This window comes from Panthera uncia, chromosome F2, assembly GCF_023721935.1.
Source record: "Panthera uncia isolate 11264 chromosome F2, Puncia_PCG_1.0, whole genome shotgun sequence".
Lineage (NCBI taxonomy): Eukaryota > Metazoa > Chordata > Mammalia > Carnivora > Felidae > Panthera > Panthera uncia.
In genome coordinates, this window is record NC_064812.1 from 65,016,071 (window position 1) to 65,042,352 (window position 26,282).

Genomic DNA, 26,282 nt, shown 5'->3' on the forward strand with positions numbered 1-26,282 from the left:
CCCTAAGCCAATGCTAAGACCATCATACCATGCTCTGTCATTTCACTCCCACCTAGTCTTTTGAGTCAAGAAGCCATTAGATGAAAGAAACAAAGGACCCGATAAACAGAATACACATCACGCTACAATTTGTTAGTACTAAACAAAAGATAAGACCAAGTCCTACCAGAGGAAAGTACAGCACAGAAAAACATCAATGTTAAAAAAGAAAAACACCTGATTAAACACACTTCTCTAAGACATTAATAGTAAGCAAAAAATAAGCTCAACTCCTACTAAGGAAAGAAAGCACAGCCCAGAAAATTTCAATGTTAACAAGACAATTTTCTTTATGTATAGCCTTAGTATGGCTTAATGCTTTTTACCTATAAAAATCAAATCCTTATCCTAATACCTAAGTTACAGGTTTTATAACCTCAACACCTTTTATTTCAGGAATTTGATTTGCATAGCCTGTAAGCAATCACAGAGAAAGAGTTGAAGGAAACACAAGCTGAAATAAAGTAATATATACAAAAAAGTCACATTAGAAACTTTGTTTTGCTTAAACTGAAAGAAGTATTCACTGTTTGCCAAGTGGAAATTACAAAATTTAAGAAAATATATAGCTTTTGTATGTTAAAAGTTTTTAAAAAATAGATATTCTAAAATGTAACCTAAAGCTAAATACCAAATGTAGTTACTCATTCTAAAAATACTAAGCATCTTTAAACAATAAAAGAATGTTGTAAGGATTTCCCTTGTTTTATAATAAAAGACCAACAACAATGCAAACAAATTTCAAGAGAAATTCTTTGACAGAAAGCTGTTATTTGTACAAAAATCTCTGAAGGATAACTGTATTCACTTCAGCAAATCCTTCTCAACATGAAATATAAGGATACCTTACCTAATTCCCAAACACAAAACATTTTAAACAAGCACCTGGGAGGCACCATTTCACCAAGGGTGCAGCTGGGTCCATTGTGCAAGTCTTCATTTTGAGATGGGATGGAGTGAACTGATGGGATGGGTGGGGCAGATGGGGCAGGTAAGGGAGGGAGAGGTGTCTGGAAAGCTACTCTGGGTCTTTCAGGTGGTATCTTCTCTTCAAAGTGTCTTGGTGCCACACTAAACTGCTTTAGTCTATCAGGCTAAAATAAAGAAAAAAGTCTGTTTGTTACATAAAATCATAAATTTAAAGGTAGAAATTTAAAGGTGGAAGGGACCTCAAAAGACCCTCTATATCAGACTGTCACAGAATAAAAGAATTTTACAGCAATAAAAGGCCTTGAAGATCCAATCCTTATTTTATAAATGGGGTAACTGAAGCTCCCATTTGAAATTGAAGCCCCCACATGGAAGTACATGAATCACCTGATGTCTCACCATTAATAAATAATCAAGCAAAGATTAGAGGCAGATATTAATGCTGAATGTAAAATTCTTATTATACAACATTGTGCTGTTTCTCTATCCAATTGACATTTCTGACATTAAGTGTTCTCTAGAATGATTAGCCAAGGTTTTCTGTAAAGAGCCAGAGAGTAAGTTGATCAGGCTTTGCAGGGCATGTGGTTTCTTCAAATGCTAAAGTAGCCCAAAATAAAATGTAAAACAATGAGTGAGGGTGTGCAGCCATACAATACAACTTTATTTACAAAACTAGGAAGCAACTAGATTTGGCCAAGGCTATAGTTTGCTAACCCCCACTTCAGAACATCATTTATGTATCCTCTTCTAAGATTTGACATCAAAAGTAAACCCAAAAGTATTGGTCTATTATGTCTAATGTGTTTATTTACCCTCATAAAGCCACTTGACATTCTAAAGGTTGTTTCATTTAAATATAAATAGGAATGTCCATCAAATACTAATGTAACTATAAATCAAATGTTTAATAACATACTACTATATTACATTAAAAAGTTCAAGATATTAAAAGAAAGTTTTTGATTATATAAATTATTTCCAAGGTATCCATTAATAGAAGAAAATGTATTTAGCTTTGGAATTATCCTTTTTTTCCCCAAGTTGGTTTAATTCCTCAGGAATCATTTCTCAGATTAATCTAAAAGTTTTATTTTATGAGCAGTCAAGCACCCTGGGAGTGATACTGGTCCAGTATTACACTTCTTTAAATGGGCAACCCACAGGATATATACTCAGCACAAGTAAAAGTGTATCAAAAGCTGCCCATATTTGAATAATTTTAAGTTGCTGTATTCTTTGCAGGAATGAACTTTTTAATGAAATTAAAGTTTCTTAGTCATCAAAGGTAGACAAAAACTTGTGTTAGCAAATACATTCTACAGATCCCGCTACAGAAAAAGCACAATTTGAGAAGAGCAATATAATATTACCTCCTCCCCACTTAACTGCAATGATGTAATTAATTCCCTTTAATGAGAATTGCAAAATTAAAGCAAAAACAAGATTATTATCTCTCTAGTCCTACATTAAATAAAAATTACTAAAATGCTTAAACACTAGAATCAAAGGTTTCAGTTTCTTTGGAAATCATTCCTATACAAGAAAAACTCAAGAAAAATATTAACGTCTATTGTAGATTGAATTGAGATAACTTTTCCTGCAATAGTGCATTTGAACCAAGTAGAAAGAACTAATTTAAAAACAAACTAAAAAAATGATGCACATATGAAAAAGGAAAAATTATCTTAGAGAAATAAACAAGAGTTAGAACTTAAATTTTATGAGAACTGAATTTATTACTATTCAAATTGGTCTAAGCTTATATTTCCCCCAATATCTTCTATCTCCACCTGCCACCACCTTTGAGGCTTATTTAAATCAAAGAGTAAACATTAAAAGATTCCAGGAACCCTTACCGATTTCTCAGGGTCTCTTGCTCCAGAAGCTGCAACCCTGAGTTCCATATCTTTTTCTCTGAACAAAATTAAAATTCTATATATTAAACAGTTAAAGTAAACATAATCAAAATCATTACTAAGGCAAATTTTAGCACAAAGTCCATGCAATAACATCTTCAAGTACAAATAATTCTATTTACTGATAATAAAGCCTTAAATAATTCTGAAAACTCAATTTTTGATTTGGTGCAAATTCACCTGTAAACTGACTTACAGTAAGAGCCTCAAGTACTTAGAAGCCTCAGCAATTCACACAGAATAAAGTACAGAAGTAAAACAAAATCTTCACTTCATGAAACAAAGACATTTAGGATACATGTATATTTTGTTGGCAAAAGGAAGGGTAAAAATTTAAAAATTAATACCATACTTTCTAGTAAGTTTCTAATAAGAGTTTTTAAGAAACTGATGCTAAAAAATTATTAATGTAAGACAGGAGATATTGGCTTTCTCTAAGATAGAGGGAAAAAGGCAAAACTAAAAGATGGTAGGTCTCAAAATTCTCCAGAACCAAGATATCTAATCCTACTTGTAAACTATAATTAGTATTTCACAGGTATTTCTACAAGAAAGATTGCAAACACTAGGACTTGTATACAATATAAATATCTATCAATTTATCATGATTATTTTTATATTGCATTTATGGGTATGCTAATCATTTCACATTATATAAGACAAAATACTTCCATTTCATATTTGTTACTACATATGAGATAATATAGTGGGCATGTAGATTACACTAAATGCTACCCAAAATCAAAAATTGAAGAAATTAATAAAGGTATCTACAACGCCTACTATAGGATATACACATCGTCTCATTTGCTACCTATATGACACAGTAAATGAACACTCTCATAGTATTTGTTCTACCACCCTGGCAGATTGATGTACATTGCAGAGGCTGAAATGGAAGTGATTTACAGATACATAATCATCTTAGGAAAAATATTCCATTATTTACTATGTAATTGTTTATCGCCATGTCATTTTACACAAATGCATTTTAAATTCAAAACATCTTTTTTAAATGCAAACCTTTCATTACCGTCTCTTGTTCTTCTGTTGTTCGGCCATTTGTTCTAGTAGTTCTAGTCTGTATTTCTCCTTCCTTCTTTGAATAAGTTCTCGATCTTCACCTCCTAGAAAGTGGTAAGAAAAAAAATTGTCTAGTGGTATCTGAGTGGCTCAGTCGGTTAAGAATCCAACTTGTGTTTCAGCTCACATTGAGATTGAGAGAGATTCTCTCTCCCCCTCTCTTTCTGCCCCTCCCCCGCTCACACTTGTGCTTGCTCTCAAAATAAATAAATAAACTTAAAAAAAGGGGGGGGGAAATTGGCCCTCTTTTTTTAAGATGATTTATTTACTTAGAGAGTGAGAGAGAGAAGGCGCATGCACGCAAGCAGGAGAGGGGCAGAAAGAGAGAGTCTGCGCTGTCAGAGCATCTCACAAACTGGTCTTAACTCTTAAGCAACATCTGCAACTAGAAACTCGAATTTTAAATAATATAAATATAATTTTTAATTATATCAAAGAGTACTGCATGTGCAGAAAATATAAAAGGTAAAATCGTGTATCATTACCTCTTCAATTAATTTCACAATTTATGAATATCTACTATATGTCAATCACAAGATACATTACTCTTTCCTAAACCTCTATACCTCAAAAACCTTAAATAAGAGAATACTCTAATAATCTCCATCCCCATTTTTCTAATAATTGAGATAATAATTGCCACTAGTAACTCCCACAAGCCCCTTAAATTTAACAAGTATGTCCAAAATGAACACTTCAAAAGCCATTGCCCTTCTTTGTTTTCTGTTAATGGCCTGATCATTGAACCTCAAAACCTGCTATAACTTTGATTGCTCATTCTCTTATTCACTTCATATTCAGATCCTCTTTCTATTCTCACCACAATTAACCTTGGATCCAACCAATCTACATTTCACCTAGACTGCAGCAATAACCTCCTAATTAGTTTCTCCATTCCCCTCCCTCTGCTCCAATAAATGCAGCATATTTATGTAAGATTAACTGTCTTAAAACACAACATTAATCACACTGGTACCCTGCTCAAATTCTACCTCAGTTCTACAGAAAAAAATATAAACCTCTCACCCAGGTATCATGTGCAAATCAAGTTGTGCAAACATTTATATCCACAGAAGATCATTATTACTGCATTTAATTTTTTGGACTTAGAGGTGATTTTTTTTTTTTTTTTTTTTTTTTTTTTTAGGCTATAGTTGACACACAATGCTACATTGGTTCCAGGTGTACAACCTTGATTCAACAAGTCTATACATTATGCTACGTTCACCACTACTGCAGCTACCATCTGTAATCATATAATGTTATTATAGTTATCACTGACTACATTCCCTATGATGTGCCTTTTATTCTCATGACTTATTCATTCCATATCTGAAAGCCTGTATCTTCCACACCCCTTCATCCATTTTGCCCATCCTCCCACTCTGTTCCCCTCTGGCAACCATCACTTTGTTCTTTGTATTTATAAGTCTGACTCCACATATTTATTAATTTGTTTTTCAGATTCCACATCCAAGTGAGATCATACAGTAGTCATCTTTCTCTGATTTCACTTAAGTGTAATAACATCTAGGTCCACCCATGTTGTTGCAAATGACACAATCTCATCCTTTTCGTGGTTGTGTTATTACACACTCACATTGTCTATATATACCACTTCTTCATTATTCATTTGTCAATTGAGGGGACACTTAGGTTGCTTCCATATCTTGGCTATTATAAATAATACTGCAATAAACATAGGGGTACATATATCTTTTTAAATTAGTGTTTTCATTTTCTTTGGGTAAATACCCAGTAGAATTATTGGATCATTTCTATTTTTAATTTCTTGAGGAACCTACATACTGTTTTCCACAGTAGCTGTCCAATTTGCATTCTCATCAATAATATACGAATTCCTTTTTCTCGATATCCTCACCACCACTTGTTATTTGCCTTTTTTTTATTCTAACCATTCTGACAAGTAGAAGGTGATATCTCATTGTGTTTTTGATTTGCATTTCCCTGATGATTAGTGATGCTGAGAATCTTTTCATGTATCTGTTGGTCATCTGTAGGTCTTCTTTGGAAAAAATATCTATTCAGGTTTGCTGCCCATTTTTAATTGGATTTTTTTTTTTTTTTTTGGTGTTGAGTTGTAGAAGTTCTTTATATATTTTGGATATTAACCCCTTATCAAATATATCACTTGCAAATATCTTCTCCCGTTCACTAGGATGCCTTTTCATTTTGTTGATGATTACCTTTGCTGTGGAAGGAATTTTAGTTTAGTTTAGTTTAGTTTAGTTTAGTTTAGTTTAGTTTAGTGTAGTTCCAAAAGGTTATTTTTGCTTTTGTTTCCCTTGCCTTAGGAGACATTTCTACAAAGATGTTGCTACAGCTGATGTCAGAGAAATTACTGCCTGTGTTCTCTTCTAGGACTTTTTTTTTAGTTTCTGTTCTCACATTTAAGTCTTTAACCCATTTCGAGTTTATTTTTGTGTACGATGTAATAAAGTGGCCCAGTTTCATTCTATTACATGTAGATGTTCAGTTTTCCTAGCACCATTTATTAAAGAGGCTATCTTTTCCCCATTGTATGTTCTTTCCTCCGTTGTCATAGATTAATTAACTATGTAAGTGTGGGTTTATTTCTGGGCTCCCTATTCAGTTCCATTGATCTATGTATCTATTTTTGTGTCAGTACCATACTGTTTTGGTTACTGACTGTAGCCCTGTGATACTATCTTGAAATTTGGAATTGTGATACCTCCAGTATTGTTTTCCTTTCTCAAAATTACTCTGGCTATTCACTGTCTTTTGTGTCATTCAATACAAATTTTAGTATTATGTTTTCTGGTTTTGTAAAAACTTCTATTGGTATTCTGCTGGAATTGCACTGAATCTGTAGACTATGGTGGGTAGCACAGACATTTTAATAATATTAATTCTTCTAACCCATGAGCATGGAATAGCTTTCCATTTGTGTCATCTTAAATTTCTTTCATCAACGTTATTATTGCATATGTTAGTGACACAAAATAACCTCTTAATCTAGACATGCATCATCTGAAACACCACACAAATCACAGGATAGCAAAAATGCAATTGAGCCAGAAATTTCTCTACTACCTTAATTATTAGTTTCCCAACCATCAGTGAACATACAGCATCTAAGTATGCCCATTAAACACAGATGTCAGCAATTGTGAAGTTCCCATAGGAATAAGACAAATAACACTAAGGTTAATAATAATCTTTTATATTAAAGTAGATCTATCCATTCTACTTCTGACCATGATGGAGTAATAAACACAGAACTTAACTTTCCACCATAAAAGAAAATAACAAAACTAGGCAAAATATGAAATATAGTAAAACCTTGGTTTGTGAGCATAATTCGTTCTGTGCTTGTGATACATGCTTGTGATCCAAAGCACTTGTATATTAAAGCAAATTTCAAGAACCACTGGCTCAGTTGTAATCATGTGACATTTGGCATCACATACTACTCATATTGCAAGACATCACTTATTTATCAAGTTAAAACTTATTAGAAATGTATGCTCGTCTTACAGAACACTTGCAGAACAAATTACTCACAATCCAAGGTTTTACCATAACTGTTTTTCAGACACTGGACAACAGGTAGCCAAGGACTGTACTACCTGAGAGAAAGAAAACTAATGAGGTGAGCACTTTAAGCACTGCCATTTCTGCCTGAATGTAATTTACAGAGCATAGGTACAGGGAGGGAGAATCCAAACAAAGCCAGGAAACTAAGCAAATCACGTAAAGATCAAGATCAAGAAGGCTAAAATGTCTAGAAGTTTACGCCAAACATCCAAAAAGAAGCATAAAAAGAGCTTTAGAAATCTGTGGAGGGGTCCCTTCAGACGTTACTGTAGACTAGTCTATGAATGCACGGGATAAAATCCCATTAGGCTGGACAGAAAACTATGGAAGACACAAACTGAAAAATTCTCCAACATCCTCAAAGTAGAGACAAATTCAAATTCCAGCCAGCTATAGTGCAGTTCTCAGTATCCCTTATAGTGTTCAAAGAAGATGCCCCCAAGAAAGGTCATTCTGTAGTAACAAGGCTGGATTGTCCCTAGGAAGAAAGCTACCCTAAGATTTCCCTAGCTAAGCTTAAAGTAAAATCTCAAAAAGACTGGTTCTTAAATATCAGAAAAATGTGACTGTAGTAGGCAAAATTCTAAGGTAGATGCTATGCCACCTGCCTTCTGGTGCTGACTCCCTGTATAAACTCTCCCCATGAGTATAAACAGAACCTGTAACATGCTTCCAGCCAACAGAAAGGAGTTTGCTAATATGATTTAGGTACCAATTCTGGATCAAAATTCAAGTCTGAATTACTTAAAAGGGAGATTATCTTGGGTGGGCCAGATATAATCAGGTAAAAGCCCTCCCTGAGTTTAGATATTCTCCTTGTTGGCATAATAAAGTGAGCAGCCATGGTAAGGTAGCACACATGGCAAGAAACAACAGATGGCCTGTAAAAATTGTGGGTGGTCTCCAGCTAACATCCAGTAAGAGGCCCTTAGTAATACAACCACCAGTAAATGAATTCCACCAGCAATGTGAATGGGCTTAGAAGTAGATTCTTCCCCAGTCAAGATTCAGATGGAAAATAGAGCCTGGCTGACTCTATGAGACCTGACCCTTATGAGACCTGAGCAGAGAACCTAAACTCCTGATCCACAGACAAGATGAGATAACGTGGGATGTTTTGAGCCCCAAACCTGTGCTAATCTGTGATGCAGCACAGAAAACTAATACAGTGACCAATAATTATTAGAAAAGTTAGTCAATAGAAAAAAAAAAAAAAAAACACAACAGATGATGAAACAAATAAAGACATTAAATTAGCTACTGTAACTATGCCCAAGCATTTAAATAAAAATGGGAACATAGGGGTGCCTGGCTGGCTCAGGCAGTAGAGCATGCAACTCTTGATCTCTCAGGGGTCGTGAGTTTAAGCCCCACATTGGGCATGGAACTCCCTTAAAAAAAAAAAATTAACTGGATTTAATGGAACTTTAAATATATATATATATATATATATACATATATATATATAGGAACATAATGAGGAAGAAATGAGAAGCTGTTTTAAATTTTTTTAATGTTCATTTATTTTTGAGAAAGAGAGAGACAAAGCAAGAGCGAGGGAGGGGCAGAGAAAGAGGGAGACACAGAATCTGAAGCAGGCTCCACTCTGAGCTGTCAGCACAGACCCCGTTGCAGGATTCCTATGGAGGGCTCGAACTCACGAACTGTGAGATCATGACCTGAAGTGAAGTCAGACTCCTAACCGACTGAGAAACCCAGGTGCCCCAAGAAGCTGTTTTAAACAAAAAACAAAAACTGAGGAGTTCTTCTTCTATTTAGCAGAAAGCTACAAGAGAACACTACTCAAATCCTACAATGGTGAAAAAGCTCAATCATCTACAAAACTGTAACTTTTAAAAAACGTGTCAGAGAGCTGAGGTTATAAGCAACCAGGTAAAGTGATTTCAAAAGGGCATAAAAACCAATCCAAAGAGATGGGATAATCCACATTTTTTACCTTTCCCAGAGTATGAAGAAGTAGGCAGTTACCTTAAAAGCAGGTAGGAAGAAAAATGCTGAAATGTTAATGACTTCTTAAAGGCTTTGAGCAGGCTAGAATAACGATATAGATTCTCTGGAATCTACCCAGACACAAGGGGAATCTCACTCACTTCTCTACCTTCACCAGAAGCTTATGAGACTGGAGATGGGGCAACAGGAGACATATGAAAGAGACCATTCTTTCCAGATCCTTCTTTCATTATAAAGCAATGGCCAGAATCTACTGGTGAAAGAGCAGAAAACCTGCTTGGACACAGTTCTGAACTTACAAAAAGCAAAGTCCTGTTACTGTTAGGGGAAGGGCACGAAATTCTCACACAACAAGCTCCACAGACATAAAGGAGGGTTTGGCTACCACTCTGGGAAGCATCATGAACACTGAGACTTATTTCTGAGAATGAGACACACAGAATCAGCCTTGCACCAAAGAAAAAGCAAAAGCAATCACTCTGTTAGAGTCAAACAGGTCCTGAAAACTGACAAAGATGCAGGCACACTAAGAAAATCCCTCCAGCACTCCAGGTTCCACATTAAGAACAAGGTAGTCAGAGAATTTAAAACTTGATTTAAACAAGTGGTAGAAGAAAAACTAAAAAATCATTAAGTATGCACAAGACATGAACATTACTACCAACCAATTGACCTAATTGGCATTTATAAACCACTACACTCAACAACCATACAATGCACATTCTTCCAACTACACACTAAACACTCACCAAGATAGACTATATTCTGGGCCATTAAAAAGTATTTTAAATTCAATTTGAAATTGAAGTTATACAAACTGTTTTTTCAGACCATAAGGGAATTAAACAGTCAGTAATAAAAATATAAAAGGAAAATCCCCAAATATTTGAAAATTCAAATGCATACTTCTAAAAAAATCAATGATTCTTTTATAAACCACATAATATATTGTTGTTTTTGCTCTCATTAGACACAGTCTTAATTTTTTAAATAAAGCATAAGTTCTTGGAGCAAAACTATAGGAAGACAAATTTCAATTCAATTGAAATGAGAATTTTATAACAATCAGATTGTGTTGCCTCTAGAGTTCTTTATGGGTCCATACAAATATAGGCTGGGGGAAAAAAAACAATCATTAGATAAATCGCTGGATTAAATCACTTCAACGGTTTGTTCCAAGCATTAGAGTCTATTATCTCACCAAATATTCATCCATAATTCCTGGACTGCAGTAATGATAAATTCATGACATTCAACATTAAAACTTTAGAGTAGAGTAATCCATTTATTGATAAAATTATTTGTCAGTGAGCTCTCAACAAAGAAAGCCATTTCTCCAATTTTTACCATGTTTAACAAAATACACTGTAAGAATGAAGACTTTATCTTACTTACTGATAGGTTACACTGGTAAATTCTCAATTAAAGACATTAGAATAAAACTCTAGTTGCTACGCCATATTTTCTCACCATAACCATCTCAAGGAAATAAAGATCTGAGAATATCATGCAATTAAATATCTCTAAACCAAGATTTAAATTACTGACTGCTTTTGGGTTAAATGAATCAAAAGTGTTATCTAATTTCCTCACATACTTCCACTGAAACCAAATTTCAGGTAATTTTTTCTAATAGTTTTTACACAGAAATCAGACCACTTTTCTATTTTAAAGTTACACATAGGAAATAAGTAAGGTACTCTTCACACAGTTTCTGAAATTATGACAAGTAGCAAATCAACATACTTATATTAAGCAACGACCTTCATTTCTGATAAATAGAAAATTTGGATTATGATGATTTGAACAAAACACTTCAAAAACCACATGGAAAGAACATAGGAAAGATGTATATCAAAGAATAAAAAGGTTTAGTTCAGGGAAACTAAACTTAAAATGTAAGGCAATTCTGTGCTAGCTAAAAAGAAGAATGAAGAAAAAAAGCTATCACATACAAAACAGAATAATAAACAGTCACACTACAACAAGGTTACTGAAATTAATATTTCATGCATCATCTATGTAAAGTTCATCAATAAATAAAAGTTATTCCACTTTAAAATTATATACAGACTGGGTGGTTCAGTCATTAAGCATCTGACTTCGGCTCAGGTCATGATCTCAATTCGTGAACTCGAGTCCCACATCAGGTAAGCTTGAGCCCCACTTCAGGTGAGCACAAGCCCCACTTTGGTGAGCTCAAGCCTCACTTTGGGTAAACAGAAGCCTCACTTCAGGTGATCCCCGCTTCTCTCTCCCTCTCTCTCCCCCTCCCTCCCCCTTGTGGGATTCTCTCTCTCTGCTCCTCAATCACCTGAGCCCTCTCTCTCAAAAAAAAAATTTTTTAATTAAAATTAAAATTAAATAAAATTAGGGGCACCTGGGTGGCTCAGTCAGTTAAGTGTCCGACTTCGGCTCAGGTCATGATCTCACACTTCGTGGGTTCTGGCCCCGAGTCTAGCTCTGTGCTGACAGCCCCTCGGGGGTTGCCCCTCCCCAGCTCGTGCTCTATCTCTCTATATCTCTCAAAAATAAATAAACATTTAAGAAAATAAATAAAAAATAAAAAATAAAATTATACAGACCTATACAATATACACTAAATGTTTAGCAGAGGGTCTACCCTAAAGTAAGCACTAGATAAATATTTTATATTACTAATAACTAGTATTAATGATATCACTGAGTTCTCACTAAAGACCTTTTATAAGAACAGTATGCAAAAGTTTAATTAATGAAGTTTTGTACATACCAAAGAGCATCCCCGCAAAAGGACTACAGATGTCTTGGTTAGTGGATTTAGGTGGTTTATTATCTCGAGCACTAAAACAAAAACAAGAAGAATTAGAACTCTCAAATGATTTTCAGGCAACAAAAATTTACAGTAAATTGTAGGTATGAGTTATTGGACTTTGAAAGTACTATGGACACTACAATAGTTACATATTTTTAAAGTCAGGGTAAAATCATAGCATTTTATCTCTTTCTACAGTGAGACCTTGATATGTATATTCAGCCTCTATAAATATATAACCTTTTTCTTCAGTCTGTATTATTGGTTCTATAGATTCCCAATAAAATTCTTTTATATAAGAACAGTTAGCCCAATAAAAAAAAATGAATATAAATACAAATAAATCCTAAAAAAAGAAGTGAAAAGTGATACCTATATGCACACTAGAAAAAGAAGATCATCCCTTAAAAACTCCTTCCTTGAAATACAGAAATGGGGGAGGGGGGAGGAGAGACAATTTCCTCAAAGAAAGCCTAATCAGACCCAAATAGCAAATTATCTTATCTCAAGCACTTCAATATATTACTTTCTTCAGAGAAAATAGACACCTTTCGTGACATAATGACATTATTATCTCCATTATGCACTATGGATTCAGAACTGTTTATCCTTATGTATGGTATAAGAAAGCCACCAAAATTAAACTATAAACAGAAAGAGAACATGAATATAAAATACATATATTTCCATTCTTTTTGACATGACAGATTATGAGCACTAATTTTACAAAGTAAGCATAAAAGTTATCTACTCAATAAGCTGAAAATCAAAAAGAAATTTTTTTGAAAGGAAAACTCACATTGGACGAACATTTTCAATTTATTCCCAGTTAAGTTACATCACTCCCATAACTCCAAGATATTATAAATTGATTTTTAGTCCATTAAACTCTATGCTTATTTGTCCTTTCATTATTTCAACCAAATTTAAATACCTTATAATTATAGGGACTTATTTGGAATACGTTGGCACACTTATAATCCAAACTTGCAATTCAAAATAACGCTGTAAAGTACTATAAATTTTCATTTAACACAATTCTCCCACCCTCCTTTTTCCCCTTTAATTCTTTTCTTATTAATAAGGAATCTGTTAACATACTATACCTTCCTACTTATTCAGTAAGCCAGTTTTAGCAGCTGCAGTTTCACAGTGTAATGACTGAAGAGCAGAATTCATATTACATACTATACCTTTTATTTCCAGCAGATGAAATGCGTATGTTTGAATGCTCTGTGACATCACCACCATACTCCTTAGGAGGCACATTCCTTTGTCTGTTCCCGTACATCCTTAAAAACACATTAGCTTATAGAGCTTGCTCCACATACAGTGGGCCTTCTCATATATCTCTTTGGTGATTTTACATTTGATGTTGGAGATGTTAAAGGGAACAAAGTGTTATAATGAAGTTTTACTGTAAATACATTTGAAAATTAACATGAATGAGATTTAATTCAAGTATGATTTGCTGGTTAATAAGAAACTACTAAGAGATTAGATTCAATAGTCTTTAAAAAAAAGAGGTTATTATAAATTATTTGAATATAACTTCTAGAAAATTTTAATTTCAAACTATTGTATATACTAAGACTTTTTTATCATTCATTTAATTCAAAGAATATTTACTGAGGACCTGCTACATGCAAGTACTATTTATTCATTTATTCTAGGCACTGGGTATATGAATGTGGCCCTTGCCCTCATGAGGATTACAGACACATTTCACAATCAGATCTCTTTTTGCTGAAAGAAACAAAATTCAGATTCTTGGAAATTATTTCACTGCATATAAAAACCTTTTTTATAGCAAGTGTCTTACCAATTAAAATCAAATGTAGCAAGCCACAACATTTGATAACATTGTAAATCACATGAAAGAATAAATATTAGCAAAAGGAGAATGGAAAAAATTATAAACAGGCTGATATACGCATAAAAACTTATTAGTTCACTTTACTCACAAGGTCTTGGACAACAAAAAAATGTATCAGAATGTTTGTTTTCTTCTTAAAAATCCCTTCCAGAAAATAATTTTAATATTTTTTCAATTAATCTTTTTTTTTCCACTTGGCAAACATTGATTTCTTTAGCTTAATTCCTCATACCAGAGAAATCAACATGACTTTTCACACCAACACTTATCAGCATCCATGAAAATCGGCATTTCACAAGTCATATTTCTTTTCACTGCTGTTAACAAGCTATATTGTCTCTCAAAAGGACTATTAGAAAGAAACAGGGCTGTTAAAGTATTATTCAATATTTTCAGTGAATTTCATTTTCACATTAAGAAAAATGGCAGTTTTTAGAAGAAAAGGACTTCTCATTCTCAGAGCCAGCATAGAAGTTGTTCTTCATTTGTTCCCATCACACAGACGACTATCAATATTATCTAGGAGAAAAGGCTACTGAGGATTATAACCTTCATAATATAGAGCCTGGCATGTTACATAAATAGCTTCCATTTTTTAATCCATATCTAAAATAACAGAAACCTCCAAAAGCCACTTCAAAAAGGAATTTCACACTATTTCAATTTATCAAAATACAGCTGGTTTTATAGCTACACCTATGTGCTCAAAACTCTGTTTTAAACTGACATATCAGTTTCGTCATTCCCTATTGCTACCACTTAAAGAATTGGTAAATATAAACTCAAACTAATTTGTAATTTATAATGCCAAGCAACCAGAATTAGTTATACTAGTCTATATTAAATATGCAGGAGCAGAAAAGAGTTATCAGAAATGCCTATTTGGAAGGGTGGTCCTTGGCTGGCACCTGGAACACATATTTTGGGAGGGGTCCCACCATTCCCCGGATGGAGAAAAGTGGCTCACTGTGCATATACTGTTTATACAAACCATATAGTTTATGCTGAACATCTGCTTTCCTTCAGAAGTTCAGAATTTTCCTACATCCTCGAAAAAGGGTGCCTGTGTGACCAGCCCACAATAAAAACATGGGCGCTGCGTCTCTAATGACCTTTCCTGGTAGACAACGTTTCACTCACGCTGTCACAATTCAATACTGGAGGAATTAAGTATGTCCGGTGTGAGTCTACTAGGAGAGAACTCCTGGAAACTTGCACCTGCTTACCTTCAGACTTTGTCCATGCCCCTTCTTCCTCTGCTGATTTTATTGTGTATCCCTTCACTGTAATAAGTCATACCCATGAATATAACTATAGATACAAAGTCTTGTGAGTCCTCCTGCTGAATCACCAAACCTGGAGGTGGTCTCCCATTACTCGACAAAAATAAATGTGATGTGGTAAAGTACTGCCTGAACAAATGAAAGTTTTCAAATATAAAGAAATTTAAAGTTATAAATTTTTAGAAACATACTTTGTGATTAAACCAGAATTAACCAGAATTAAAGACTACTTAGATATACAAAAATCTTTCTAAAATTTTTCTAAGAACTGTGGCTTCCTGCATTTTTAGGTAAGTTCTCTAAAGACATTTGGACTTGCAATTCTAACCTATCTTTATGTAACTATAACCAAAGTACGCTATATCCAGAGCAACTATACTAAAACATGTTTTACAATTTTTTCAATATACAGAGCTATCTTAATAAAGTAAGCACCATAAACACAAAAGGCCATATTCAAAGTTCCTTCCAAATTAATCATTTTATTTATGTATAAAGTCAAGGTCTATGCTAAATTCTACAGTAAAATCACAAAGACTTCCCAATGAACTGCCTATAAGGAAGACAGCTTTAAGGTATACCCTTTCACTAAAGAAGAAAATTTCACTATCAAAACTATAAAAGTCCCCTCCTGTTGCTGACAATTACAATAAAATCAAGACTAGAGAAATGTTTAAGAGGCTCAATAAAAGCAAAGATACACATTTCACCAAAAAGGATAAAATAAAATCTTAAGGCATCCTATTTAATTGTATGAAATGACTCATAATAGGATTATGCTTACTTTGTTAAACCAATGAAAAACTATTTACAGATAGTGATTCCATAAATATTTTTTAAATTTACTAATATAAGATTTTAAAAACAAAAAAAAAACTAGAAGGGAACCCAACAAGCTGTGAAGTCAAATTATAAATTCATAAAAACAAAATATTTACCATCTCTTGGTCATAGATTCCTATGGCTCACAGCAAGGAAGAATCATTTTTCACCTTACTTTTAAAAAACTCATCTAGGGGTGTCTGGGTGGCTCAGTTGGTTAAGCGTCCAACTTTGGCTCAGATTAGATCTCACGGTTCCTGAGTTCCAGTCCGGCGTCAGGCTCTGTGCTGACAGCTCAGAGCCTGGAGCCTGCTTCAGATTCTGTGTCTCCCTCTCTCTCTACCCCTTCCCTGCTTGTGCTCGCTTGCTCTCTCTCTCTCTCTCTCTCTCTCTCTCTCAAAAATAAACTTAAAAAAAATTTTTTTAACTCATCTAATTCACAAAATAGTTACATCATCTTGTTTTCATATCACAAACTTCTCTAATGTGAATGAATTCTGTTATTAGGGGTACTCTCCTAGATGTTAAAAATACTGAGCTATTAACTGTGGATCACCCTTTTTCCCTATGTTTTCAGTTGTTTCACAATTTTTATATTTACTTTAATAAATGATTTTCTAATATCAAGCCCATCTTTAAAATGGAGAAAATAATAGTATTAAAATAGCCCTTTCAAAGATAAATGAAAATTAATTACTATATATTTTTAAAAAGTTATATCAAATAACTCAAGTTCTAATTAGCCATTTCTCCTCATTTATATCTTACATATTAAGCAGGCACATTTCTTACAATGTCCCACACTAAGTAAGCATGTACTCATCCATGTGGATAATACACAGATTCTAATTTCAGATGGCATGTTATTTCAGAAATTTATTAAATGACTATTAAGATTACAAACTATCAAATATCAAGAGTTAAATAGAATGGAAGTGCTAACTGCATTAATCACATAAAAACTTCTTTAAAAAGCATTTTTTAAAGCTCAAAGTTTCTTCTACTCGCTAACATTGGTTATAAAGTAAACATAGTAAAGTAATACAGTAACTTCTACACATCAAGTTAATAAATAACAAAGACTAGGAGGATCACATTTAAAAGTGGTCTATAAATTTCAAAGTATTAGGAAACATACCATTACATTCAACTTATAAAAACTCCTAAAACATTATTTTAGTTAAATTGTAAATATTCATAAATAAATAACACACACACACACACACACACACACACACACAGAATACAAGTGTTAAACAAAATGTTAACTACCTTGTTAATTATTTAAAACCACTGCCAGTGATTAATCTTGACTTCAAGAGTGTAAAATCATTCCTGGGCTTTAGCTTTCCCATAAAATGGACAAAATAGTTCATTAATAAAGACATTATGGCACATGAAAACATTTATGGGCTAATCAGAAAAAAACTGAGACCAAAAATATAAAACTCAAAAATTGTTAAAAATCAAAACTAGAATTTATACATGCTAAATTTTATAAGAAAAAAGAATAAGAGAAACTTAGGAAAATGAAGGAAAATTAATTTTGTAGTTCTCACAATCAGTTATAATTATTTTTTGTCAAGAACTTCTGGTTAAGATTACAATATATTATGAATAAATGCTTAGACAAAAAATAAAAAAGGTATTACATAATGATAAAGGAGTCAATTCATGGAGAAGAGATAACAATTGTAAATATCTATGCACCCAATATAGAAGCACCTAAGTACATAAACCAAATATTTACAAACATAAAGAGAGAAACTGACAGTAATAGTAGAGGACTTTAACACCCCCTTTAAATCAATGGATACCATCCAGACAGAAAATCCAGAAGTAAACAGTGGCTTTGAATAACACATTATACCAGATGTATTTAACAGATATATAAGGAACATTCCATCCAAACACAGCATAATACACATCCTTTTCAAGTGCACATGAAAAATTCCACAGGACAGATCACATGTTGTGTCACAAAACAAGTCAGATCAAATTTAAGACTGAAATCCTATCAAGCATCTTTTCCAGTCACAGGAGTATGAAAGTAGAAACCAATTACAAGTTGGGGGTGCAGGGGGGGACAAAAAATATAGAAAATGTGGAGGCTAAACAACATTCTCCTAAACAATCAATGGGTCAATGAAGAAATCAGAGGAAATCCAAAACACATCGAGAAATATGAAAAAGGAAGCACAATAGAGTCTAATCTTTGGGACATAGTGAAAGCAATTCTTAGAGCATTCATAGTAATATAGGCCTACCTCAAGGAACAAGAAAAAAAAACTCAAATAAACAACCTAACCTTATGCCTAAAGGAACTAGAAAAATAGCAAATAAAACCCAAAGTCAACAGGAAGAAAAAAATAAACAAAGATCAGAGAGAAAATAAATGAAATGGAGACTAAAGACCAATAAACACAGAGCGGGTTCTCTGAAAACAAAACTGACAAACCGTTAGCCAGACTAATCAAGAAAAAAAGAGAAAGGACTTAAACTCAGAAATCAAAGAAAGTAACAACTGACACCACAAACATACAAAGGATTATAAGAGAATATGAAAAATTATATGCCAACAAATTGGATAACCTAGAATAAATAGCTAAATTCCCAGAATCATACAATCTTCCAAAACTCCATCAGGAAGACACAGAAAATCTGATCAGACTGATTACTAGTAACAAAACTGAACTACAATCAAAAATCTTGCAACAAACAAAAGTCTAGGACAAGATGGCTTCCCAGGTGAATTCTACCAAATATATGAAGAAGAGTTAATACCTATTCTTCCCAAACTATTCCAAAAAATAGAAGAGGAAGGAAAAGTTCCAAATTCTTTATACAAGACCAGGATTACCCTGATACCAAAATCTGACAAAGACAGTATATTAAAAAAAAAAAAAAAAAAAGTCCACAAACCTACAGGTCAAAATCCCTGATGAACACACATGCAAAAATTGTCAACAAAATATGAGCAAGCCAAATTCAAAAATACATTAAAAGAATCATTCACCCGATCAACTGGGATTTATTCTGGGGATGCAAGGATGGTTAAATACATGCAAACTAATAAAAATGAAGTATAAAAACTATATGAACACTCAACAGATGCAGAAAAAGCATGAGACAAAATACAGCATCATTTATGAGAAAAACTCTTAACAAAATGGATTCAGACAGAACATACCTCATAATAAAACCTATATATGGAAAACACATGCTTAACATCAATGGTGAAAAACTCAGAGTCTTTTCTCTAACTAAAATCAAGAAGAAGACAAGAATACCCACTCTCACCACTTTTATTCAACACTATACTGGAAGTACAAGTCACAGCAATCAGACAAGCAACAGAAAGCAAGGAAGCAGTAAAACTTCCACTCTTTGCAAATAACATGATACTATATACAGTAAGTCCAAAAGACCACCAAAAAACTATTAGAATTAATAAATGAATTCAGTGGGGTACCTGGATGGCTCAGTCGGGTTAAGCATCCAACTCTTAATTTCAACTCAGGTCATGATCTCATGGTCAGTGGGATCAAGCCCTGTGTCAGGCTCTACAATGACAGTGCAGAGCCTGCTTGGGATTGTCTCTCTCCCTCTCTCTCTGCCCTTCCCCTGCTTGCACTCAATCTCTCTCTCAAAATAAATAACATTAAAAGAATGAATTTGGTAATGTTGCAGGATAGAAAATTAATATACAGAAACTGCTGCACTTCTATACACTAATCAATGAAGATGCAGAAAGAAAAAAAAATTCATCCCACTTACAATTGCAACCAATCAACCAACCAACCAACCAACAAACAAAAAACCTAGGAATAACTTTAACCAAGGAGGTGAAAAGCCTATGCATGAAATTTATAAGACTCTGATGACAGAAAATGAAGATGACACAAACAAATGGAAAGATATTCTATGTTCATGGACTGGCAAAATATTATTAAAAATGTCCCTACTGCCTACAGCAATCTACAGATTCAATGCAATCCCTATCAAAATACCAACAGCATTTTTCACAGAAGAAACAAATAATCCTAAAATTTGTACTGAACTACAAAATACCCTTAATAGCTGAAGCAATCTTGAGAAAAAAGAACAAAGGTAGAACCATCACAATCCAAATTTCAAAATAGTACTACAAAGCTATAGTAATCAAAACTGTAGGGCACTGGCATAAACACAGACATATAGATCAATGGAACTGAATACAGACCCCGGAAAATACCGACACTTATACAGTCAATTACAAGAATCTACAATGGGGAAAAGACAGTTTCTTCAACAAAAGGGTGCTGGGAAAACTGAACAGCTACATGTAAAAAAAAAAAAAAAAAACTGAACCACTTTCTTATACCATACACAAAAATGACTAAAAATGGATTGAAGACCTAAACATGACACCTGAAACCATAAAGCTTCTAAAAGAAAATACAGATAACAGTCTCTTGGACATCAACCTTAACAACATATTTATGGATATGTCTCCTGAGGCAACAGAAACAAAAGCAAAAGTGAACTATCAGGACTACACCAAAATAAAATGTTTTTGTACAAAAAGGAAACTGTCAACAAAACAAAAAGCAACCTACTGGAGATATCTTCAAATGATTCATCCGTTAAGGGGTTAATTTCCAGAACATATAAAGAACACATACAACTCAAACCAAAAAGCAAATAATCCAATTAGAAAACAAGCAGAGGATCTGAGTACTCATTTTTCCAAAGAGACATACAAATGGCCAAAAGACACACAAAAAGATGCTCAACATCACTAGCCATCAGGGAAATGCAAATGAAAACCACAATAAGATATCACCTCATATCAATGAGAATGGCTAGTATCAAAAAGACAAGAAATCGTAAGTGCTAATGAGGATTTGGAGAAAAGGGAACCCTCATGCAATGTTCGTCGAACTATAAACTGGTGCAGCCACTATGGAAAACAGTATGGAGATTGCCCAAAAATCATAAATAGATACACCATATGATCCAGTAACTCCACTACTGGGTATTTAACCAAAGAAAATGAAAACACTAATTTGAAAACATACCTGCATGCCAATGTTTATTGCAACATTATTTACAATAGCCAGGTTATGAAAACAACCCAAATGTCCATCCATAGATGAATGGATAAAGAACATATGGTGTATATATATAGAATGGAATGCCAGCATAAAAAAGAATGAGCTCTTGCTGTCTGCAACATGAATGGACCTAGAGAGTATTATGCTAAGTGAAATAAGTTAGAAAAAGAAAAATACCATATGCTTTTACTCATATGTGGAATCTAAAACACAAAACGAATGAACAAATAACAAAAAACAGAAAAAGACTCATAAACACAATAATCTTATTGCCAGAGGGTGGGGGCACACAGGGAAAGAGCTGAATAGGTGACAGGGATTAAGAGATACAAACTTGGTAGTTATGAATTAAATAAATCACAGCAATGAAAACTACAGCACAGGGAATATAGTCAACAATATTGTAATAATGTTGTATGGTGACAGACAGTAACTACACACATTGTGGTGAGCACTGCATAATGTGTAAAACTGATGAAGCCCTATGTGTGCATGTGAAATCAACTGCATATCAACAATACTTAGTAATTTTTTTTAAAAAAGAATAAATGGTTAGAGCAAGAAGCCACATGTAGTTACACATTTCTTTAGTCTCAAAAAACTTCACTAATAAATAGAGTCATTTTTCCTACCAACCACTCTGCCTGCTAAATAAAAACTATTGAATGATATAAACTTTTTGTGGGAATTAAGGAATCTACAAATCTGAAATACAGAAACTAAATTTTAACTTCAAATGTCTTAGAGACATATGTGAAAAACCTACATCTGGAGATGTAAGTTTATGCATTAACAAAGTGCAGTAACATATAATAATGATTTAAATTTGAAGAAATACTTTTAAACATTTTAAAATGTACACCAGGAATTATACTCACTGATCCTCATGTTTAATCTATTCTTAAAATGCTACCTGGAAAGGTTATATAGAAAGAGTTCACTTCATTTATAGGATACATAAGAAAATAAGCTAGTTCTCAAAAAATTAGGCTGAAATTAATTTGTTCAAGTTTAAAATTATCACAGGATATAATTACAAAAAAAATATATCAAAATATTTTTTAAAAGCAATCATCATAAGTTTCTTGCAATTCCAAACTCAAAAGATAGCATTACATTATACTTTAAAGATAAACAGACACCATAAGGAAAAAAATGTTCTCATGTACAAAGAAGGCAGAACCAAGAGTCCAAGATTACCTGCACTTCCCTATTTGAGAACTCTTTTAGTTTAGGCAGCCTCTGACTACCTTCAGTTATAAACATTTTTAAATATAAAACATTATAGGATTTGGAGTATTTTCTGAAGCACAAACAATTCAAATCAGAGATAAAGACAAGTAGCACTGCAAAATTCTAATCTTTCGTTAATATCACTTAAATCAGGGTGAATATTAATTAAAAAGACTGGGTGAGCAGGCCATAACAGCTACAGAATAAGAAGTAGAAGACAACAAACTGTAAAGGTTCTGTTAATATTTAGAATATTAACATTTAGTTAGGATTAACTAATATTTAGAATACTAAATGTACAGCAATAGATCTCAGAAATTTTCTAAAATATTTAAAAAGTATTCTATTTGGACTAATGAAACAGGTCTCAAAAACTCGTGAAAATTTAGATTTAACACTTGCAAGTTAACAAGTCACTGACAAATATGGAACCCTGCCGTATTTCTATCTCCAAATCAAAAGTTCCTTTAAATATAGCAAATTGTAAGTATTAAGGTAAATGACTTAATAAAATAAAACCCCAGTGTAGCAGTTAAGAAATTACAAATAGTGTCCCAAAAACAATCATCAAAAAAACTGAAAAGCACCTGAAAATCTGATAGTAAAAACCTGGTATCATTTTACTTAAGTAAATGTTTAATAAGTGACTTACAAACAATGAAATATACTGATAGAAGTACTTGGGAGCATAGGAAAATTAAAGGAATAAGCTGTATTTCATCTATTTTAAAATGTCCTTTTTATCCACATTTTAACATGTGAATCTGGGATTGCCATCAACCTGGTTTTAAGTCAAGTTATGGCAAAGAAGAGTTCTTCTCCTGTCAGTCACCCAGGGGCATTATGAATCTGAGACCACACTGAATTCTTGCCTCAAGGTTTTTCAGACAATAGAAGCAACATGAATTCAGACTGCAAACCTCAATTAGTACTGGCTTACAGTTCAAAATCTCAGGCAAGTTTTTTTTTTGTACACCCTCTGTTCAGTGCCAAGGTTGAGACATGGAAGATTCCTTTCTGTCCCCTTCTGTGAAAAAGTTTATTTCCCATCTAATTTTACATAAAGGTTGTAGCCTTTCAGTGTCACAGCTTTATTACAGGGTCCCTTTCTTGCCGTTTCAGGAATTGTATTTGTTCCTTCAGTGGCACATAAAAAAGAATGGTATAACCTAAAATTGACAGCATCTTATAATTAATCAAATATGTAAATCAAATGAAACTCCTTCTCCCTAGCATAATGATAAAAAATAACATTAATATTAAACAAAGAAAATAAAAATAAAGTTGTAAATACCTGTCATTTGTATACACTCTCAAAAGTCTTCTATCAAAATCACTTTCATATCTAAACCTCTCGTCCATTTCTTCACTTACTTCAGGATCTTGATCTGGTCTATAATAGTGTCTATCAAAAACACGATCCTCATTAAACTTGCTAAATCTTCTCTCTGGAATGTCAGCCTTGCTGGCAAACCTTTGATGTTTTTTATCGGAAATGCCCACTTCTTCATTAGTTTTTTTAATGATTCTTCTATTCCTTAATTCAATTTCATCATCTAGTTGTCGGTATCTGTTCTCCTCTAGTCTTCTTTGGTTTAGAAGCTCTTCATATGCCTCCGAAGGAGTTAAGACATTTCTCCTAGGACCCTCCGAATTTTCACAAGATGTTTGTATTTGTGAAGGTAAATCAGGCTTAACCTGACTAATAGGTTTTTTATTTCTTTGATTCTTGTCCTGGTCAAATAGAAAACAAGAAACAGATCTTAATACAATTCTATTTTTTTGATTCTTGTCCTGGTCAAATAGAAAACAAGAAACAGATCTTAATACAATTCTATTTTTTAAAAGGTAATTAAACCCTCAAATGACGCTGAGTCTACTTACAATCTCAACTCCAAGGCTTAATCACCCAAAGAAATATCTTTATAAAGAAAAAAAAAAAAAAAACCTTCATGGAAATGCTATCCTTCAAAACATAATAAATATCAAATAAACCATCAACAGTGATATAAGTAAGTGGGTATAAAAAGAGAGGATAAACTAAATGCAAATTCCTATCCCAGGAAATATTAAAGCATACTTTGGCAGGTAAAATTGCTTCCAATTATTTCAAATTAAATTCTTAACACAAAGAATATAGAAAGTGCTCAATTTTGGGGCCCCAAAAACATCAACCATTTTTTTTTAATGTTTTATTTATTTTTGAGACAGAGAGAGACAGCATGAGCAGGGGAGGGGCAGAGAGGGAGCAAGACACAGAATCCGAAGCAGGCTCCAGGCTCCGAGCTGTCAGCACAGAGCCCGATGTGTGGCCCAAATCCACAAACCGCGAGATCATAACCTGAGCCCGTTGGACGCTTAACCGACTGAGCCACCAAGGTGCCCGTAACATCAACCATTTTTAAATGTGGAAAAATATATATATAGCTAGAAATTGTCAATGTTCTAAAAATCACTTAAAATTAAAAACTAAAAATCACTTAAAGTCAATCTCTAAAATTATACCTCCCCAATAAAGTTAAAAAGTAGGGTAGGTTCTTCAACATATGATAAAACCATTTATAAAACTAAATACTGTCCTGAGTTTAGTTCAATTTGGTTTACTCTTTAAAATATTTACATAAAAACCAAGTGAAATGTTTAACATACAAAAATATTATCAATTAAGTACAAAATATTCAACCTTTGGTGTTAAAGATTTACTTTAAAAGGAAAACCTACCTCAGTACTACTCTTTTCTACCTGTCTGAACTTTTCAGTGGATTCTTCCTTACCCCTGAGAAACTGATTATATTCTTTGTTGCGTTCAAGTTTCAATCTTTCCTTAAAATAAAAACCAAAAGGTAATGTTAAAATTCCAACTTCAGAAAAAAGTACCTTTATGTCCAATCAAACACATACAACATAAGATATTACCCAGAATCAAGCACTGCTAATAATTTCAAGGACAGAAATAGTTGCAAGGCACAAGAGGGGCAGGAAAAGGTCTGAGACCACCAATGCAATTCCCCACATCCTTTCTTGTCACATTAAAATATGCATTACTATTTTTTAAAAAATTAAAATATGCATTACTATTACTACACACTTAGGTCCAGGTTAACACAGGAAGTCATTAATAGAAGGGAGGTGTTTTGGTTGTGAAACATCTCCATTTTATACATTTTATAAGTTACATCACTTAGTTAACATTTTCCAAAAAGCCATGCCCCATAAATCCATGGGATTCTAGGTTTGTTTACCAACAGCAATCTTAGAAAATCCAGGTGCACTCTGCGAAAGGCATTCATAAATAAAACCGTCCCACTAGTAAATACATGAGTGTGTTTGCCAGGAGAGTTGTCAGCATGTTTCCAAGGAGATTTGACCAGGTTACCTTCCTTCTTTCCTTCTCAGGGGTATCTCCTGCCTCTATTCCTCCACCCTACAGCCAAAACACCTGCTGCTAACCATTTCTTTCCCAAGTATAAAGAAGTTGCTTGTTGTATTTTAAACATAAGAAGGTAAAATTATCACAGACACTAATATATTATAAGGTAAATGTTTTGTTGAAGCACAGGAAATGTTCTTAAGCCTTAATACTTCCACTGTCATTGAAACAGAAACATAACAGAAACCCATGGGGGAGGGGAAGGAAAAAAAAAAAAAAAAAAAAAA

The 26,282-nt window shown here is 33.4% G+C and overlaps 1 protein-coding gene across 15 annotated transcripts in view; it reads right to left on the reverse strand.

Moving 5' to 3' along the window:
- The window catches only part of CSPP1 (centrosome and spindle pole associated protein 1), a 154,401-nt gene that overhangs the window by 77,294 nt on the left and 50,825 nt on the right, over positions 1–26,282 (reverse strand). For 10 of the 15 annotated variants that reach the window (XR_007458598.1, XM_049633645.1, XM_049633654.1 and 7 more), the window contains 7 exons: positions 25,347–25,448; positions 23,920–24,359; positions 13,509–13,607; positions 12,274–12,344; positions 3,922–4,015; positions 2,829–2,886; positions 925–1,133 (listed from right to left, as the gene is read on the reverse strand). Coding sequence is in view for 14 of the 15 variants with exons in the window: in XM_049633645.1 (XP_049489602.1) it covers positions 925–1,133; positions 2,829–2,886; positions 3,922–4,015; positions 12,274–12,344; positions 13,509–13,607; positions 23,920–24,359; positions 25,347–25,448 (1,073 nt within the window). In the remaining variant the exon portion in view is untranslated. The remainder of the gene's footprint in view (positions 1–924; positions 1,134–2,828; positions 2,887–3,921; positions 4,016–12,273; positions 12,345–13,508; positions 13,608–23,919; positions 24,360–25,346; positions 25,449–26,282) is intronic. The other 5 variants (XM_049633652.1, XM_049633646.1, XM_049633657.1 and 2 more) reach the window with 3 other exon arrangements.